General features: G+C 40.0%; 2 protein-coding genes across 3 annotated transcripts in view; one reads left to right on the top strand and one right to left on the bottom strand.

Moving 5' to 3' along the window:
• Positions 1-11,782, top strand: part of Bmx (BMX non-receptor tyrosine kinase) — a 62,704-nt gene extending 50,922 nt beyond the window's left edge. Inside the window, exons 17-20 of one of the 2 annotated variants that reach the window (XM_029473273.1) lie at positions 1,071-1,135; positions 3,249-3,367; positions 7,095-7,252; positions 10,848-11,782. In XM_029473273.1, coding sequence (XP_029329133.1) covers positions 1,071-1,135; positions 3,249-3,367; positions 7,095-7,252; positions 10,848-10,922 — 417 coding nt within the window. In that variant the 3' untranslated portion in view covers positions 10,923-11,782. The remainder of the gene's footprint in view (positions 1-1,070; positions 1,136-3,248; positions 3,368-7,094; positions 7,253-10,847) is intronic. The other variant, XM_021153332.1, reaches the window with a different exon arrangement.
• A 5,019-nt stretch (positions 11,783-16,801) lies between these two features.
• Positions 16,802-19,614, bottom strand: part of Ace2 (angiotensin I converting enzyme 2) — a 48,472-nt gene continuing 45,659 nt past the window's right edge. Inside the window, exons 17-18 of the mRNA XM_021153479.2 lie at positions 19,366-19,560; positions 16,802-17,701 (exon numbers count right to left, since the gene is read on the bottom strand). Of these exons, the coding sequence (XP_021009138.1) occupies positions 17,593-17,701; positions 19,366-19,560 (304 nt within the window). The 3' untranslated portion in view covers positions 16,802-17,592. The remainder of the gene's footprint in view (positions 17,702-19,365; positions 19,561-19,614) is intronic.

The following is a 19,614-nucleotide window of genomic DNA, read 5'->3' as shown; positions in this document are numbered from 1 at the left end:
AGTAACTAAAAAGTCAAAGAGGGGGATGAGGCAGAAAGAAAGTGTGTGTTTAGGTTGGGGCAGGAGTTCTGAGTATTGTTTGGTACTCACTGGTCTTCAGCTTTAGAGACTCCTTCTGCTGAGGCCAAGCACACTGCTCATAGCAGGCCAATGCATCCCATAAGCCTTGCATGACTTCCAAGCATCTGGGAATGCACAGGATCTAGTGGAAGTCCTTGATAAGTCAAGAAGTTCAGATGCTTGGGTGAACATGCATTTTTTGGAAAAAAAATTGAAACTTTTCTTTTTTATTAGATATTTTCTTCATTTACATTTCAAATGCTATCCCCAAAGTCCCCTATACCCTCCCCCTACCCTGGTCCTCAACCCACCCACTCCTGCTTCCTGGCCCTGGCATTCCCCTGTACTGGGGCATATGATCTTTGCAAGACCAAGGGCCTCTCCTCCCAATGATGGCCGACTAGGCCATCTTCTGCTACATATGCAGCTAGAGACACAGTTCTGGGGTGTGGGGTACTGGTTAGTTCATATTATTGTTCCTCCTATAGGGTTGTAGACCCTTCAGCTCCTTGGGTACTTTCTCTAGCTCCTTCATTGGGGGCCCTGTGATCCATCCAATAGCTGACTGTGAGCATCTACTTCTGTATTTGCCAGGCATTGGCATAGCCTCACAAGAGACAGCTATATCAGGGTCCTGTCAGCTAAATCTTGTTGGCATATGCAATAGTGTCTGGGTTTGGTGGTTGTATATGGGATGGACGGTGTGGGGCAGTCTCTGGATGGTCCTTCCTTCTGTCTCAGCTCCAAACTTTGTCTCTGTAACTCCTTCCATGGGTATTTTGTTCCCCATTCTAAGAAGGAGCAAAGTATCCACATTTTGGTCTTCCAACTTATGAGAGAATTTTTTTAAAAATCAAGTTCACTTGATTCACTTCAGAACAAACAGGATTGTGATAGGCTGTGTTGGATTTTGCTGAGACTGACACTGAGGGGAGGAAAATATCTGAATCTGATATTGGGAGGTTCTTGGTTGCTTTTACTACTTGGAGATTTTTGCTTTCCCTCCCAAGGCTGCTCGGAACTGTTTGGTGGACAGTGATCTCTCTGTGAAAGTCTCAGACTTTGGAATGACGAGGTAAGCCAGAAATCTCCCCAGACAGCTTTTCTTTCTGGTGTTCCCAGGAATAACATCAATAACTTCTAACACACTGCAAGCTGTAGTGTTTCCATCCATTGTAGTCAAGAATTTGATTTCAAGCTGGGTGATGGGATCAGTTGGTAGAGTGCTTGCTAAACAAGCACGAGTTTGGTTTTGGATTCCCAGCACCCACATTACATCCAGGCACTGTGGTGTGCCCCTAACCCCAGCAACTGTAGGGCACAGATAGAAGGGCCAGCCATTCTAGCCAATCAGCTAGCTCCAGGTTCAGGGAGAGACCCTAGTTCAAAGATTAACTTGGAGAGGCTGGAGAGATTGCTCACCACTTAAGGACTGCTTTTTTAGAGGACTAGAGTTGGATTCCCAGCATCTGTGTCAGGTTGCTCACAACTTCTTGTAGCTCCAGCTCCAGGAGATCCAACACCCTCTTCTGGCCTCTTTAAGCACACACACACACACACACACACACACACACACACACACACAGAGAGAGAGAGAGAGAGAGAGAGAGAGAGAGAGAGAGAGGCCCTTGAACATATACACAATTAAAAATAAAGTATCTTTTAAAATGAAGGTGTAAAGTAATTGAGAATGGCATCCAACAGCTTCTGCATATGCAACTATGAGCACACACATGCATAAACTATATCCCACACACATAAGTTTTGACTATACTAATTTCCCTATGCGAGCCATTTTGGTTTGTTTTATAGTAATTCCATTGGTCTTGTTCTTTTTTAAAAAGATTTTTATCATTCTTAATTATGTGGACTTGTGTCAGTGTAGGTGTGTGCATATTGAGTGTACGAGCCCAAAGAGGCCAAAGGAGTGGTATTCTCCTGGAGGTGGAGTTACAGAGGGCTCTGAGCTGCCTGGTATAGGTGCTGAGGTTCAAACTCAAGTCCTTTAGAAGAGTAATACATTCTCTAAACTTCTGAACCATCTCTCCATCCCAGGCATTATTCTTTTTTTTTTCATTTCTAATGGATTATTAATGACTGTGTATGGAATTACTGATATATAATTTTTTACACTCCATTATTCTTAATAGCCAAACACACCCATGAATATATACATTCACTGTTTGTTCCCCTCAAAGGAGAATAGCATCAAGCATATATGCTTTTTCACATAACCATACACTGTGAACAGCTTTTTATTTTATGGTTTTTAATGGTTGCATTGTAATCTATATAATTACATATTTCTATATATTTACATATTCATCAACATGAGTACATTCCATAAAGGTTACTTATATTTTATAATCATAATAAACCTGGGGTTGGTGGACACCTTTGTATTTCTAATTTTTTTGTTTTTGATTTTTCCATCAGCTATTTTCATCATTATTTATGATAAAAGATTAAGAATGGTTTATACAATTCAATAAACTGTTTTACTCCATAAGAGTAGGTGCTGTTCAGTCACCAAACATGATAGTGGGGGAGAAAATATGCTATCTGGGCAAATCCTCACAGCATGATGAAAAATAAAAGCAAATCTCAACACAACAAATAGAGAAAAGATAAAATCAGAGAGCACAAGCCAAAAAAAAAAATGTATCTTGAGAGAGAGAGAGAATTACCAGATGTGGGGGTAGAATTCTGAATGGTTATATTTTCACAATTTGTGGGGTTTGATCATTATTAAGCATTTTGCACTCAAATTTTGCTGTTTTCAAAGGTACATTTTCTAAATGCTTACAAATCTCTAGAAACTAAGCTGTCACAATGAAAAAAAATTAAAGAACCAGATGTAGTGGTATATACCCACAGCCCTAGCATTTCAGGGGTAGAGGCAGAATATCAGGGTTCAAGGTCATTCTCAACTATATAGTTCAAGTCCAGCCTGGGCTACACAAGAGCTTATCTCATGGAGATTGATGGAGCAGGGGAAGGGGGACAGAGTAGAAAGGAAATCAAAGCAAATTAGCTAGAAAATTGAAGCATTCATCTAACTAGCATTCATTCGATGTCCTTCATCAGTCTAGCTGATGGTGGGCCATAGAAGCAAGAATGGCCAATCAGGGCCATCCCAATTTACAAGACCATAAGTCTTAATGCCTGTGTTGATGCTTTCCTTACAGATATGTCCTTGATGATCAGTATGTCAGCTCAGTAGGAACCAAGTTTCCAGTCAAGTGGTCAGCTCCAGAGGTGTTTCACTACTTCAAATACAGCAGCAAGTCGGATGTATGGGCATTTGGTAAGGAAGTGACCACATAGCATCCTGGCCCCGTTTCTTAAGTTCACTTCCACAACAGGAAACCGCAAGATCAGCAACGTCCATTTGAAAAAGAACCCTGAGCCTTTACAAAATTACACACACAGTGTGAGACAAGCAAGTGGTTGAAGAGGACAGTTTCCTTCCTGGGGTTCAGGGTTAGGAAGTCTTATACACTTTCCATAATTTACATCATCTTAGCATCTGCCAACAGAATCAAAGGACTTAGGGGCTTCCTCCCACCCACCCCGTGAAACTTTCAAACAGTTTTTGTTTTGTTTCGAACGAGGTTTTGTTATGTAATGAAAGCTGGTCTCAAACCCACGATCCTCTTGCCTCCGTAGTCTCCCCAAATCTAGGATTATAGGTGTGAACCACCTCTTTTAGCCTCAAGGAGTTTTGTGAAAGAATCATTAAAATGTTCAATGTTAGTTTCTTTGAAACCCCAAAGGTTGGAGGGCTTAAGTATAAACCACTGGTTCTGGGCATAACTGTAACTATGGTAACTGTTCAGTTGGGTCCCTTCAGAATGGCAGGGTCTCTTGGTATCCCCAAGGCAAACAGCAAACTTGACTCTGTGCTTTCTTCAGTGCTGTGTAAATCCTCTTTCTACTACTATAAGGAGCACCTGGCAAAGTCAACATAGATTAAAAAAGTATTTCTGTTGGCTCATAGTGTTAAAGGTTCTGATCTGAGATCAGACCCATTGCTTGGTTTTTGATGAGGTGGGCAAGGACAAGGCAGAGGATGTGGCAGGAGCAAAGCTGCTCCACAGGTGACAAAGAGGAAGAGAAGAGACGAGACCTAGTGGAGATACTGGAGTCTCACTCCACCCTTCAGGGCATATTACATGACTGCTGGGCCTCTTACACAGTGAACATTTACCTTATTTCAACCCATGTTCTTCTCTGCTTGCTAAAATTAGCATTTTAGATCAGAAGTTGGGAAACAACAGATCCAGATGCAATGTGTATACCCTGTTTGTATAAATAAAGTCACATTGGCCACAGGTGTGGCCACTCATTGCCATGTGTTTGTGGCCGATTTTGTGCCACAACAGAGTAATTGCTACAGTGTGGTACACAGTCTAAGAAACTTATCGTTGCATATTTTATAGACGTTTGAAAACCATTTTACTTTGTTAAAATACTTAGATTCAAATTTACTCGCTCAAGGTAGGCATGACAAGACACATCTGTAATCCCAGACCTCAGGTACAAAGTCAGGAAGCTCATGCATTCTAGGCCAGGCTGAGGAACTTAACAAGACCATCTCGGAGAGCAACAAAAGCTTTACTAGTTGAGTTGGCAGTATAGCTCAGAGGCGAAGCATTTGTCTGGAGTGTTCAAAAGCCCTGGGTTTGATCACTAGCACCACAAAAACAACCAGAAAAACAACCCAAAATCAAAAGAAGAGAAATGAAATTAAGTAAAGGTGATTGTGAAGAGGGGGAAAAAAACCTCTTGGGTTATGATTCTGTCAGTTTCTATAAAGTATGTTGACAACACCATGACTGTTTTCAACAACTGTCTGCTGCATCCAGGATAAGTAAGCTAAATTATCACTGAGTGACAAAATACATGAAATACAATCAAGAAATATTCCATGCCCATGTTAGACCTCAAGTGCAATTTGATTTACCACACCCGAGATAACTTGTTAGAAGGAAATTTTAGTTAGAAGTTTATTTTTCTGTCTGAAATAATTATTACAAACAAGCATTCCTGTTTGAAAAGTATAAAGAGAATCAAATGGACACACAAAAAGGGACATCCAACAGACAGTGGTTTGAGATTCAGTTTGCTCCTTGTTGTGAAGACTAGTTTCATACCTCTGTATCAACTGATACGGCTGCTGAATATTATTCTTAAAATCTGAGCCCCTCATGCATTACTTAACTGCTTGTATTTTCACCAAAGACAGTATTACCCAACCTCATTGCCCACCTCAGAAAACAGAATCTAGTTGCCGGTATTTTCTGGCTGTTCATAAACAGCAAATCTATTCTTAAGTAATGTGCTGCTGGTATGGCTATTCAAAATGAACCAGGACCTCTGGAAGTTCCTCTCAAAGGAGATCATCTCTCCTCCAGTTACTTTATGCAGTGTCACTGGCCTTGGAATATTTGAAGACAGGGCCTCGCTCTTTTGTAGAACTAGTTTAGAATATGTATATAAAGGAAGAGCTACCACAACATGTAAGCTGCTTTACTAATAGTAGTTTACATAAGATCTGTAGCCTGAAAGTCAAAGTTTGAGGTTTGAGAACAATTGTGTGCTTTTCTGTATATGTTGGTTGTCTACAGTTTTGAACCTGGCTGATTGTTTAAAGCAGTGGTTTGCAACCTGTGGGTTATGACCAACCTGTGGGTCACACCCCTTTTGGGGGAACAAGGATCTTTTCACAGTGGTTGTTGAGGCCACCGGAAAACACAGATATTTTACATTACTGTTCCTAACAGTAGCAAAATTTCCCTTAAGAAGTAGTAACAAATGATTTTATGGTTGGGGGTCACCACACCATGAGGAACTGTGTAAAGGGTTACAGCATTAGGAAGGTTGAGAATCACTGATTTAAAGTCTTTGTCCTTGGAGAGAATGGCCCCATTCTGGTAGCTTTTTCAATGCCCTGGCACTCTTTCAAAAGCACTGTGTGTCAGATCCTACTTAATTCTCACAGCAACTCTAGAAGGTGTTGTTTGGTAGGAGAGCTGAGGCTGGGAGGTGTTAAGGAATTGACCTGGCCTGCAAGTGGGAAAACTAGCCTTTCAAAGGCCACATCAGAGTGAACCCACATGTCACTCTTGATCATCATAAACACCCCAACTTGGTGCCTTATCCTGGAGTCCACCATGGCTTCCATGAACTAGAGGACTGTGAGCACTCTGAAAACGGACAGATAAGCTGTGACTTCATGCTCCCAATGCAATAGCCTGGAGCTTCTTCTCAAATTGCCAAAATGGTACCCAACGCATGAAAGATGGTGAGAGACCAACTGCAACCACAGACAGTGAAATGGGCATTCATTGTTTTAGCTTCACATTTCTATCAAAAGGTAACTTAACTATGTGATGAAATGCAAAAGCACAAGTGCACAAGTGCAAAAGCAGAGAAAGAAAAGGCAAGGGGCTGGAGAGATGGCTCAGCGGTTAAGAGCACTGACTGCTCTTCCAGAGGTCCTGAGTTCAAATCTCAGCAACCACATGGTGGCTCACAACCATCCATAATGAGATCTGACTCCCTCTTCTGGTGTGTCTAAAGACAGCTACAATGTACTTACATATAACAATAAATAAATCTTTTTTTTTTAAAAAAAAGAAAGAAAAGACAAGGACTTCATCACTTATAAGTGTTGGAATGGTAGCTTACTACACAGTTTGTTGTCAGTGTGAGACTGCATGAGACCCCAAGTGACTCCCTAAAGCAGCCAGTCAACCTAGGCCCCAAGAGACTCCCCCTGCTGTTGTCAACCACTGGCTTTCTAACAAGCAGAGAGGGCTCTGAAAACAAATGCAGGAACATCTAGACTGTAGAAGTGATAACCAAAGCTGAACTTCCCCCTTTCACTAGACCTCGTTTCCCAGAAATCCCTTGCTCTGGCCAGTGGCCTTCTGGTCCTATAATGTGAAGTTCCTTCCACAAGCCCTGGGCCTTCTGACACTGGCTCTCCTTTCTCTTCTATTTGCTGACTGCCCCCGGATGCACTACAGGGATCCTGATGTGGGAGGTGTTTAGTCTAGGGAAGCAGCCCTATGACTTATATGATAACTCCGAGGTGGTTGTGAAGGTCTCCCAGGGCCACAGACTCTACCGGCCCCAACTGGCATCAGACACCATCTACCAGATCATGTACAGCTGCTGGCATGAGGTAAGTATAACCCCTGGAGAGGTTGGAAGGGTGGACAGGGGGTGAGGGGTGTGGATGGGGGGTGGGGCTTCAGCAGGGATGAGAAAAAGAAAGTACCTGCTAGAGAAAAGCTGAAAATGGTCCTGGGTCATGTGTGCTTGTAATGTAAAAACAAACAAACAAACAGCAACAACAAAACAAGGCAGATGCCAGTGTCCTCGCTCTTTTGTTTTTGTTTTTAATTTTTAAAAATTTTTAAACAGTTTTTGGTTGGTTGGGTTGGGTTGGTTTTCTCTGTGTAGCCCTGGACTGTCCTGGAACTCACTCTGTTCAAGCAGGCCTTGAACTCACAGGTTTGCCTGCCTCTGCCTCTTAAGCATTGGGTTCAAAGGTGTGCACCATCATTGCCCAGCTATCTTTTGTTTTCTTTTTGAGATTATAATGTGATGTAATTATAATTAATTATAATGTAATTATATATCTCCCTTGGTGTTTCTCCTTCCAAATCCCTCCCTCTCTCTTCATTTATCCCTTCCTGCTCTCCCTCAAATTTATCCTCTTCTTTCATTTACTGTTATTGTATGCATGTATATATGTGTGCATATATATATATATATATATATATATATATGTATATATATATAACCCATTCAGTCGTGTAATGTTACTTGTACATCACATTTATGTTTGAAGGCCTGACCATTTGGTACCGGAAAACTAATTGGTGTGCTCTTCCCTTGAGAGGACCACCTCCCCTGCTCCCAGCTTTCCTCTGTTGCCTATAGTTCTGTGTGTAGGAACGAGGCCTCATTCTTCACAAAAGTATGAAATCTGTCCTCTACTCAAAAATATATGGCAGAGATATCTAATTGCATACAGAAATCACATGAAATGCCTCTTCTTCTTTTTCTCCTTCTCCTCCTCCTCTCCTCCCTTTTCGTCCTCCCTTTCTTCACCCCCTACCCTATCTTCCTATCTCCCAAACACTGAGGTAGAAGACAAAGGTGTTACACAAAGCAGATATGGGCCTAAAATGGAGGAAATTCTATCACAAATGTCTTAAACGTTTAAACAACTAATTGGTGGAGTTAGGTCTGAGGTTCCACTAAATTTTACACACACACACACAATGGGGTATGTGTGCACATGTGTATGTGTGTCTAAAAAGATCAAGAAGTTTATAATTATGTACCCAAATTAAAAAGATAGAACATAGCATAGACTCAGAGGATGGAGAGCAGCTTCTTTGAATGCATCAGTATCTGAGCTGGATCAGGAAATCTCTTCCAAATGCCCTTAGTATGTGAGCAGAGATGGTGCCAAAGTGTGTCCAAGTAAGATGACCACAAGCAAAGATGTGGAAGTAGGCTTGGTGTTCTCAGCTAGAGATGTTGTTGGAAAGGCTGAAAATAAATTTGGAGGTATAAGTTTGATCAAGGTTCTGTATCCTGGAGAAGAGGAAAATGATGAGGAAAAGGAAGAAGAGGAGGGGAGATCCAATTTTTACATGCAATGTGAAGCCATTGAAAACTTTTGAGCAATATAAAAATGAAGCTTTAAAAAGTATTTTATTTTATTGTGTATTTATTATGCATAGCATAAACTGTAGTCCAACCATATAGTTTTTATAATGTTTATCCTGTTGTTGGAAACACCATTTACTAAAATGCTACCAAGAGATAAGGAACCACCTTAATGGCAGAGAGAGGCCACACTAATATTACTCTCCATTTCCCTGCAGAATAATAGTGATTTATTTTGGAAGTACCTCTTCTGTGGTCTGGTCTTCCTATGCCAGCACCACACTACTTTAATTATATGCTGTTATATAACAGAGTATTATGTGATATCTTATCACTATGTAGGCTAGAATCCTCATGATTTTTGTTCTTCATAGCTTCTGAGCTGTTTTGCAAATTCAAAGTCTGTAAAATAAATTCATCTACATTATGTGCAACTCATTCATATCTTTAAGATTGTATTTCTTATATACTTTAACTGGAGAAATTCTATATCTCCATGACAGTGACATGTCCTACTATAGAACAAAGGGGACTTTTTTTCTTAATGTATGTTCCAGTCTACATTTATATCTTTTAAGTTTCTCCTTATTGATGGCTACATTGTTAAGGATTTCATTTTGATATTGTTGCTATTATAAATGATGCCTTGCCTTCCATTTTATCTTCTTACTGGATTTTACTTGTTATTTTGTTTTTACACCCCCCCACACACACACATTGCAACATCCTTTATTGTTTGGGGGAGTCTATCATTAGTCTTCTTAAATTTTCAAGCACATAATTATGTCCTATGCAAATAGTTTTCCTTTCCTAATTCTTGGGGCTGGTTTTTTGCTTCCCTGGTGCATTGGTTGGTAATTTCTTTTTTTAAAAAAAGATTTATTTATTTTATGTATATGAGTACACACTTTAGTTGTACAGATGGTTGTGAGCCTTCATGTGATTGTTGGGAATTGAACTTAAGACCTCTGCTTGCTCTGGCCAACCCCACTTGCTCCGGCCAAAGATTTATTTATTAGTATAAGTTCACTGTAGTTGTCTTCAAACGCACCAGAAGAGGGTATCAGATCTCATTATGGGTGGTTGTGAGCCACCATGTGGTTGCTGGAATTTGAACTCAGTACCTTTGGAAGAGCAGTCGGTGCTCTTACCCACTGAACCATCTCACCAGCCCGGTTGGTAATTTCAACATGATTTTAAGAACAATGAATACAAAAGGCACCCTTGTCTTATTATGAATCTTAGTAGAAAGGTCTATGGTGTTTCCACATTTCAAAAGTCACTCGCTGGGTATGGTATGCATGCCTTGAATCTTACCAATTAGGAAGCAGAGGCAGAGCAAATCTTTGTGAGTTCAAGACCAGCCTAGTTTACATAGCAAGCTCTAGACCAGACAGGGCTATTCAGTGAGACCCTCTCTCAAATTAAATAGAATGTTATTCACATTAGGACTGAGCTACACATGTTTTATATATTGTTCATTGTGTGTGTGTGTGTGTGTGTGTGTGTGTGTGTGTACACGCACCATGCAGTGTTTGTGAATGTAGGTACACTGGTGCCATTGTATGATGTGTCTGGTATCAATGCTTACCATTCACTTTGCTTGAGACAGACTCTCTTATTTGCTGTTGTGCACACCATGCTAGTGTACCTGGGAGCTTCCAGGCATTCTCCAATCTCCACCTCCCACTTTGCTATAGGAAGGCTGGGATCATAGACTCATGTCACACATTGGGCTCTTTTGTGGTTTTCTGAAGATTGGAACTCATACCCACTGAGTCTTCTCCTAGCCCTATATTATTGTTTGTTGTTTTAATTTTTGAGTCAGGAACTTGTGTAGCCCAGACTGGCCTCGAACTTGCTGTATAGCAGAGGATGACTTTGAACATCTGATCTTCCTGCCTCTTCCTCCCAAGTCCTCAGATATAGATGTATGCCACCACACCTGGTTAATGTGGTGCTGGGAACTGAAGTCAGGGTGTCTTGCACTCTAGGCAAGCACTTGACCAACTGAGCTACATCCCCAGCTCCTCTAGCATTCTTTTACATTATGCCTTTTATCATCTAACACATCGGGATTTTCTTTTATTTAGCTTCCAGAAAAGCGCCCCACATTTCAGCAACTCCTGTCTGCCATAGAACCACTTCGGGAACAAGATAAACCATGAAGAGAAATTTCAGAGTGGTGATGAGAACAAATGTCAATATTAACTAACACTCTCATTATTTGTAAGAGAAGTAGAAAGACTCAATGTAATGTAGCTAGTTCTTAACAATGGTCTATGTGTTGTTTATCTGTTATATTAGCTACCCAAAAAAGCAAGGTAGGAAACAAGATATTTCTTTGAAATTTAGGTCAAATTGGTAATTTTGTTTGCGCTGCTTTTAAGGTATACTTCCAAGACTATGGTAAAAGTTCATTTTTAGATTGCAATTTACAAATTGTACTGTGTATAAAGGTAGAGCAGAATTGAAAAGGTGATTTATTGGGAACTCCCCTTTTTTTTTTAATTGGCACTAGTGTGATAATTAAATATCTTTTCAAGAACGGAAATGTATATGTTTGCTTCTGTATGAGAAATGTCTCAGGCATTTGAATATTTGTTCTCTGTTTGTGGCACTGTTTGGGGGAGGTTTAGGGGGTATGGCCTTGATGGAGGAATGATGTCAATGGAGCGGGCTGTGAGAGCCTAAGGCTTCACCCTACTATCTCTGCTTCTTGCTTACAATTCAAGATGTGAGCTCTCAGAAGCTGAAAAGGTGGCTTGGTGCTTAAGAACACCGGCTGTTCTTCAAGAGGACCCAGACTCAATTCCTAGCACCCACACAGTGGTTTACAACTTGTCTATGAATCCAGTTCTAAGGTATCTGATGACGTCTTTTGGCCTTCATGGACACCATGGACACGTGTGGTACACTGACATGTATACAGGCAAAGAAGAAAAATAAAGGATGAGAGCTCTCAGCATCCTGCTCTATCTGCCTGTTTGCAAGTTGCCTTTGCCCTGCCATTTTGAACTCTAACTCTCTGGAACTATAAGCAAAATAAAGCCTTTCTTCTATAAGTTGTCTTGGTCATAGCCTTTTATCATAGAAGAGAAAATCAACTAATACAACCTAATCAACTAATGTACAACCAACCTCAAAGTTTTACCTGTGTGAGAGCCAAATGGAGAATTGATTACAATGCAGATTCTTGGATACCACCTTAGAAATTTTGATGAAGCAGGTGTGAGTGCAGCCAATGAGCTGGCATTTTCCCTAAGCTCCCATGCATGCTGAACTGCCCTAGGGTACCTCATTATGTGTCAAGGCACTGATATATGGTCTATAACTTCATTTGAATGATACAGCTCCATCTCCAGATTAAAACAATGATACTTTATATGTCATTGTGTACATGAAAATAAAACAACAGTATTGTACAATGTGTTGAAAAATAATATTGAACAATGTGTTCCATCTTTCACACAGAGCACAAGTTATTACAAAAGATGTTCAGGTAGAAATTAATATCTTCTTCCTCCACATTAACCTTCACCATTATCATATCAATCACAACTCAGTGAGACTGTGGTCTTACTAAAATTAAGACCATTTTACTTTCTTTTTTTGTTTTGTTTTGTTTTTGTTTTTGTTTTTTTGAGACAGGGTTTCTCTATGTAGCCCTGGCTCTCCTAGAACTCACTTTGTAGACCAGGCTGGCCTCGAACTCAGAAATTCGCCTGCCTCTGCCTCCCAAGTGCTGGAATTAAAGGCGTGTGCCCCACCACCCAGCTCCATCTTACTTTCTAATGATGTTAAACCCTTAAGTTGGGAGTTTTGGGCTCACTTGGAAGATAGTTGAATTTTCTACTTCAATCTTAATTGAATAGTATTGAATCTTAATACAAGAATAGTATTTAAAATGTCTGTAATTTTTATTTCATGTGTATGTGTGTGTGCCATATGTCTGTAGTACCCATAGGCCAGAGGTGGGAGTTAGATCATCTGGGAATGCAGTTAGAGATGGTTGTGAGCCACCATATAATGAGTGCTACAAATCAAATCTGGTCCTCTAGATGAGCAGCCAGTGCTCTTACTTTCGGATGTTCTTCCTTTTATGCAGACCACCCATTTCTTTTTTTTTTTTTTTTTTTTTTTTTTTTTTTTTTTTTTTTTTTTTTTTTTTTTTTTTTTGGTTTTTCGAGACAGGGTTTCTCTGTATAGCCCTGGATGTCCTGGAAGTCACTTTGTAGACCAGGCTGGCCTCGAACTCAGAAATCTGCCTGCCTCTGCCTCCCAGGTGCTGGGATTAAAGGCGTGCGCGACCACGCCCGGCCAACCACCCATTTCTTTACCCACCAACAAGCTCAAATGTCTCCCTTGCTTATTTGTTTCTTGACCTTTCCTTAATGATTCTGATATTTGAGCAAAGAACTGTCATGATAATGGTATTCTATTTTTAACAGAGGTATGTGAATTTCAATGCATAATGAGTGAATAATGAAATGTCATTTTTAAAACAGCCACCAGGACATCTACACATTCATTCCATTATTTGCCATTTCCAGGGCACCAGGTTCTTCTCTACTCAAGGAGGCAAAAAAGGATCAAGTGGCAAATCCTCTCTTTCTCCTTCTCAAAAGACCCAGTCAGCCTTTCCTACTCTCTAGAGTTTTGTACAGCAGAGCACTGTACAATTATTTTATGTGTATGGGTGTTTTCCCACATGTATGTCTGTATACCATGTGTGTATCTGGTGCCCATGGAGACCAGAAGAAGTTGTTGCTTCCCTTGGAACTGGAGTTACAGACACTTAGAAGCTGCCCTTTGGATGCTGGGAACTGAACTCAGGTCTTCTTTGAGAGTGGCAAGTGCTCTTACCCATTGAGCCATCTCTGTAGTCCCTGTTCTACAGATTTTTGACCTTTATTTCTGCGCCTCTCTTGAGATAATCTCCTTCATTGCCTCTATTTCTTATATATGTGATTTTCTAAAAGTCATCTGTTTGTAAAAAGTCACACATAACATTAAGGATGCAAACAACACTATTAGCTATAAAATGAAACCAAAATGAAACCAAAGCCTTGCTTGGAAGCTTGATTTCAAAACCCAGGTGAAACAAGAATTTAAGTCACTGCTAGAGGTCTGTGAGAGAATCAGTACACTTAGGAATGCAGCACCATAAGAATACTATTTACGCTGTTTTGAAATATGCATAACATTTTAAAATGCCACTTAACTGTGTTTTGCAGCCATTATTTTTTAAATATTTTTATTAGGTATTTTACTCATTTAAATTTCCAGTGCTAGCCCAAAAGTCACCCATACCCTCCCCCCCCCCACTCCCCTACCCACCCACTTCCACTTTTTGGCCCTGGCATTCCCCTGTACTGGNGCATATAAAGTTTGNNAGTCCAATGGGCCTCTCTTTCCAGTGATGGCCGACTAGGCCATCTTTTGATACATATGCAGCTAGAGTCAAGAGCTCCGGGGTACTGGTTAGATCATAATGTTGTTCCACCTATAGGGTTGCAGATCCCTTTAGCTCCTTGGGTACTTTCTCTAGCTCCTCCAGCAGCCATTATTTTTATAGTCTTCAACTAGCAGTCTATCTACATACACTCTTAGAAGTGACGAAAGAAGATCATATGATAAGAAAGATTCCCAAATGGCAAGTTGGAGAGGAATTCGCACATGATCTTTCCTAGGTGAAGTCCAGCAATCTTGCACAGCAATTTCTGATCTGTCAAGACTGAGACACAAGTCCAAGGGTCTTGGCATTATATGTGCTGGAGCTAATAATGAAAAAGATGCTGACATAGTAGACTTAGAAGTCGAGTTACTCAGTTCCATTTCTGACTTGGGAGTGTGTGCATGAGGAGCATAGGTTGAACTAAGACCTTACCTTTTTAAAAAAATGGGTTTTTTGAGATTATAATTACCTCATTTCCATCTTCTTCTTTCCTCCAAACCCTCCCATATACCCTCCTTGCTCTCTTTCAAATAGCCTTTTTTCCTTTGTTGTTATGTGCGTGCATGTCTAAATATAAATACAACCTACCCAGTCTGTATAATTTTGCTGGCAAAATTATTTTCAGGGTTAACCATTTGGTATTGGATAAGTAAATGGTATGTTCTTCACTAGGGAAGACTGTTTCTCCCTCTCACAGGATTCCTTAGTTGCCTATGGTTCTTTTTCTAGGGCTGAGGTTTCGGGAGCATTGCCCCCTTGCATGTTAGCATGGGACATCAATTGTAGTGTGCTCCCTGTTCAGGTCATGTTTAGGCAGTCATGTTAGTGAGACTTCATGGTTGTAGTTTCCTGACATTTCTAGAAGGCCCAACCTTACAGCAAACTTCCTGTTTCTCTGGCTCTTACAATTATTTCCTCCACGTCTTCTGCAATTCCCCCTGAGTCTAAGGCCCTATACCTAAAGATAAAGAGAAACAAGTGGATCTCAAGCAAGGGAGAATATGTTATGGAGAAACACCTGACAAGAGCAAATTGGCACCTGCTCTTTCTAGCTCAATTACCTTCTTATTAACTCCACTGCCTATGGAACGATTACATTCCCAGGAAAGGAATACTTTAGATTCCATAAGCAAATGTCCCTTGGATCTCTGAACTCCAGTTGCTCTTTTACATGTACATCCTTGCTTCCTTATAGCCCATAGGCCAGAAATGTTTGCATGCAAGAGACTTAGTGAGTCGTAGCTTCTCTAAGTCAACTCCTCACCTCGGCTTTGCAGCACAAAAGCAGCTCTAGGTAATATGAAAATTAATGGGCATGGCTGTGTAGCAATAAAGCTTTGTTTATGGATGATGAAATTTGAATTTCATATCATTTTCTTGTAGCATGAAATATTATTCTACTTTTCTCCCAACCAGTTAAAAAAATACAATGCTTATTTTTAACTCAAGGGGATGGGCATAATTTGGCCCAAGGATCACATGGATGGGAGATTGTCAGCTCCCATCTTATGTCCAGGTGCAAGACCATCTTTGTACAAGCCTCCATCCTCTCAGAGGATGTTACTGCATAGGAGAAAGACCACAACTTTCACTTGGTGGGCAAAATGAGGACTGACCTGGGAAAAATTAAATTGGGGCAAAAGCAGTTTTTCTCATTTCCATGTTATAGTTGGAGACTGTGTCATGTGACCATGGGTTCTTTACCATGGATGGAGAGGCTTTTTTTGAAGATATTAGAGGATAGAATTGGTTCTTACGAAGGTTATTTTTGCACAGTGTTGAACTAAGAAACAGACTGAAGGTTTTGTAAAGTGAATATACCAGTTACATGGGATATTTTTAAATCTATCAATATTTTTATTTATTTTTTCATATTTTGAGACTGGGTTTAGATGTGTAGCCCTGGCTGTCCTGGAACTCTGTAGTCCAGGCTGGCCTTAACCTCACAGAGATCCGCCTATAAGGGCAGTTTAAATAGTAGCTTGTAGAAGATCTTGTATTAGAGAAGAAATGACATACACAAGCTAAAAGTTTATCATTGAAATGTGAATGTAAATTGGGGAGAAAAGCAATTCTTGGCTGCCCCAGAAGCAAGATAGTAAGACAGATGATGATATAGAAGCTTGATTGGATAAATATGGCTCTCATGAAAAAGGCACTCTCTGTTTGCTAATCTGTGTATTATACAAATGCAAAGATACTAAATAGCCTCAAATGATTTTGATTGGTTTGTGATCCAACATGACCATGAACATATCAAATTTATTAAATACAAAGTCACTCTAACATTGCACTATTATGTTGGAGTCTCCAACATAGCATGTCGAACATGTTAATTTAATATAGTTTTAATCAATCCTTGGGTTATATATATATATATATATATATATATATATATATATATTTGATAATGATAGGATTTATAATTGATAATGATAGGTTTTTGGTTCCTAACTTGTCAGTGTATACAATCTGAGCACCAATCATTTGGACTGATTTTATAATTTCTCTGTCCAAGATGACAACTTTGTCCATACAATGAGAGCCAGAAATAACAGACACATAAGCACACATAAGATCAGAGGAGTGTCTAAATCTAATAAGTATTTATTGAGGTCGGCTTTGTGTTCACCATTGCTCAGACCCTGTGAGAAAATACAAACAATTTCAGAGATTGGGCACCCATCTCACAGAGCGAGCATTCATCTGGAATTTTCCCTTACTCCACAATGGGAGAATAATGGAAGCAGTTTCTGACAGGCATGCTCTGGGTTTGTGGAGTTTCCTGTGCTAGCTGTGTCTTGTTAGAGAGATGTTGATCAAGTTTGGAAGAGAAAAGGTCATGGTCTCTACATGATGTCTGGCTTCTTTCTCCGTTGAACTGCACCTCCAAAGAAGGGACAGTCCATTTCAAGTATTACTGTGAACAAATTCCTACAGTACTTGAAGTGAGTTAATACAGAAGCCACAGAGCATGATGTCACACTTGGATTCAAGTGAACAGCAAGCACCATTCTCAACCTCAGCAGTCCCACCAGTTCACACCCCAGATGCCATACTAAAGCCAACACTTGCCCCCAAGAGACATCATTTCATCTTCTAACTCCAGTTACCCAACCATATCTTCCTGGATAGACTGTGAGGCCAAAGGCATATTTCCCTCTTTTATGCTCTATTAATAAACAGAAGAGATGTCAAATCCTAAGGCAGAAATAAATACTGAAAGCAATGTCAGTGAAGATGCCCACTCAAGTCTGATGCTCTTTGGACAACGTTTACTGAACAGATCATAGTTTTGATAGCTAATGACATGTGTATACTCTCATATTTTGTGTACTATGAAGTTAGCATTTACATACAAGAAGATGACAAGTGCTTTTCTAAAAGGAAGTCTGAGCATCATCACTGTTTTGGAATCCTGCATTGCTTTCTCCTTTTCCAATGTCCATCGAGTCATAAGGGTTCTCTTCTCTTTTTGTTTCATTTTTCCTGTCAAATAAAACAAAGTCTCCTTAATAAAGTGATGTTAGAAAGACACTTACTTAAAGGATAACTGTCCAAAAGTCTGATGGCACCCTGTGCTAAGGATGCTGGGTTGGAGAAAAAGAGAACTTTCATAAGCTGGTGCTGTTTGTACATTAATTCTGCTCCTATGAGGACAGTTCAGAAGTATTGATTAAAATTAGAAGTTCATGATGATTTCAACCTAGCCTTTTACCTGCTGGGACATATCTTGCACCTACTTTAGCATGCACAGGAAATTGCCTATTTGAAATCATTGTATTTTTTTAATAGACACAAACATTTGGTAACCCATTGCTACAAAGTGGGCAACTACATTACCAGGCAAATGGAAGTGCTTTACACAGCCAATCTGAAACAATCCCTAAAATATATTGCTTGGGAATTTTTTTTTAAAAAAAATCTAGAAATACCTCTAAAACATACTAGTTGGTAAATAAAAATATGTAGTCCATAGTTCATGTATACTAAAAACTAATAACTTTAGTTAAAAGGAAACTCAGAAACAAAGAATGGTAAAGGAACTCTGTGACTCCCTTGTATTTTTTTTTGAACATTGTAACCATGTTGACTGCACTACCTAGAAAGTGTTTTGTGCACATCTGTGTATGCATACACATGTGCATGTGTGTAAGTGTGTATGCTTCATTGCACATGTGGAGATCAGACAGCAATATCCAGTGTTGATTCTCAACACCCATTGTGATTGAGATGGGGTCTGTTGCCTCTGCTGTGTACACCAGGCTGAGTGGCCTACAGACTTCTGGGGACTTTCCTGCCTCTGCCTTCCATCTCCCTGGAGGAATGCTGGGATTATAGATGCTTGCCTCCTGTATCTGCTTTACATATGGGTTCTGTGGATTCAAAGTCAGGTCCTCATGCTTGTGGGGCAGGTGACTTTACCCATCTCCACGGCCTTAGTTTTTCAAATGAAGTTATTCAAATGAAGTTATAGAGAGATCTCTATAGTAAAGAAAATTAAATAAAATAAACTAATTTGTGTAAAGATTCAACTGAGAGTATGTTTAAACAACTGAAAACATGCAGATAATGTTGTCAGAGTGATACAAAATACTAAGTTATTTGAGCGGACCAACAAGAGTTAATACTTTCTCAAGACAGGAGCTAGAAGTCAGTCTCTGGTGATTAAAAGCCCTCAATCAACTCAGCTCTAGAACAAATTAAAGGGTGCCTGCCCATGAACTCAAATGATAAATTTGAGTTTCCCAAAGAGGAATGAAAGTAACTAAAGAGTAATAGTTGGAAGCACCTCTTATGGCTCATTCTTAGGTGACATTATACTTTGTGCTCCATGTCAGTCTCTGTGGATGAAGCAAGAGTCATGAGTGAGAACAATGCCTTACTGAGTTTGCAGTCTGGATATGCCAGTGTGGATAGAATGCACTTGACTACAGCATCCCAATAAACCTCAGGCTAGACATCTATAATATGTGAGCTTGCTAGTAAGGTAAACTACTGCTAACATCTGACAAGATGCTATGGGATATAGTAGAATATTTAGGGAGATAAATGTCCAAGTAAGTAAGTAATTACCCTGTGTGCATACAGTGTTATTTGTTGCAAAATTTCAAATTCTAAAAAGACAGATACATCTAGGGAAGGATACTCACTTCTTTCGACCTTTGATCCCAGTGACAATCAGGATGATGATGCCAACCACTACCAGTGCCATTACAACACCAAAAATAATCAGCCATATGGTGATAGGAGGCTGGTAAGGTGGCTCAAGTGTTGGGTGAATCCCCAGAAACTCCAGGCTGTTATCATTCAGGCGAAAGATATCATTGATGCGGCCCCGAGACCTCCTATTTGCAAAAGAGAATGCAGTAAACGGGATGCTTAGACCAAATAAAGTTCTG

The sequence above is a fragment of the Mus caroli genome, chromosome X (genome assembly GCF_900094665.2).
Source record: "Mus caroli chromosome X, CAROLI_EIJ_v1.1, whole genome shotgun sequence".
In the NCBI taxonomy this organism is placed as follows: Eukaryota; Metazoa; Chordata; class Mammalia; order Rodentia; family Muridae; genus Mus; species Mus caroli.
The sequence above is the reverse complement of the archived record's forward strand: the minus strand, read 5'-3'. Positions and strand labels throughout refer to the sequence as shown.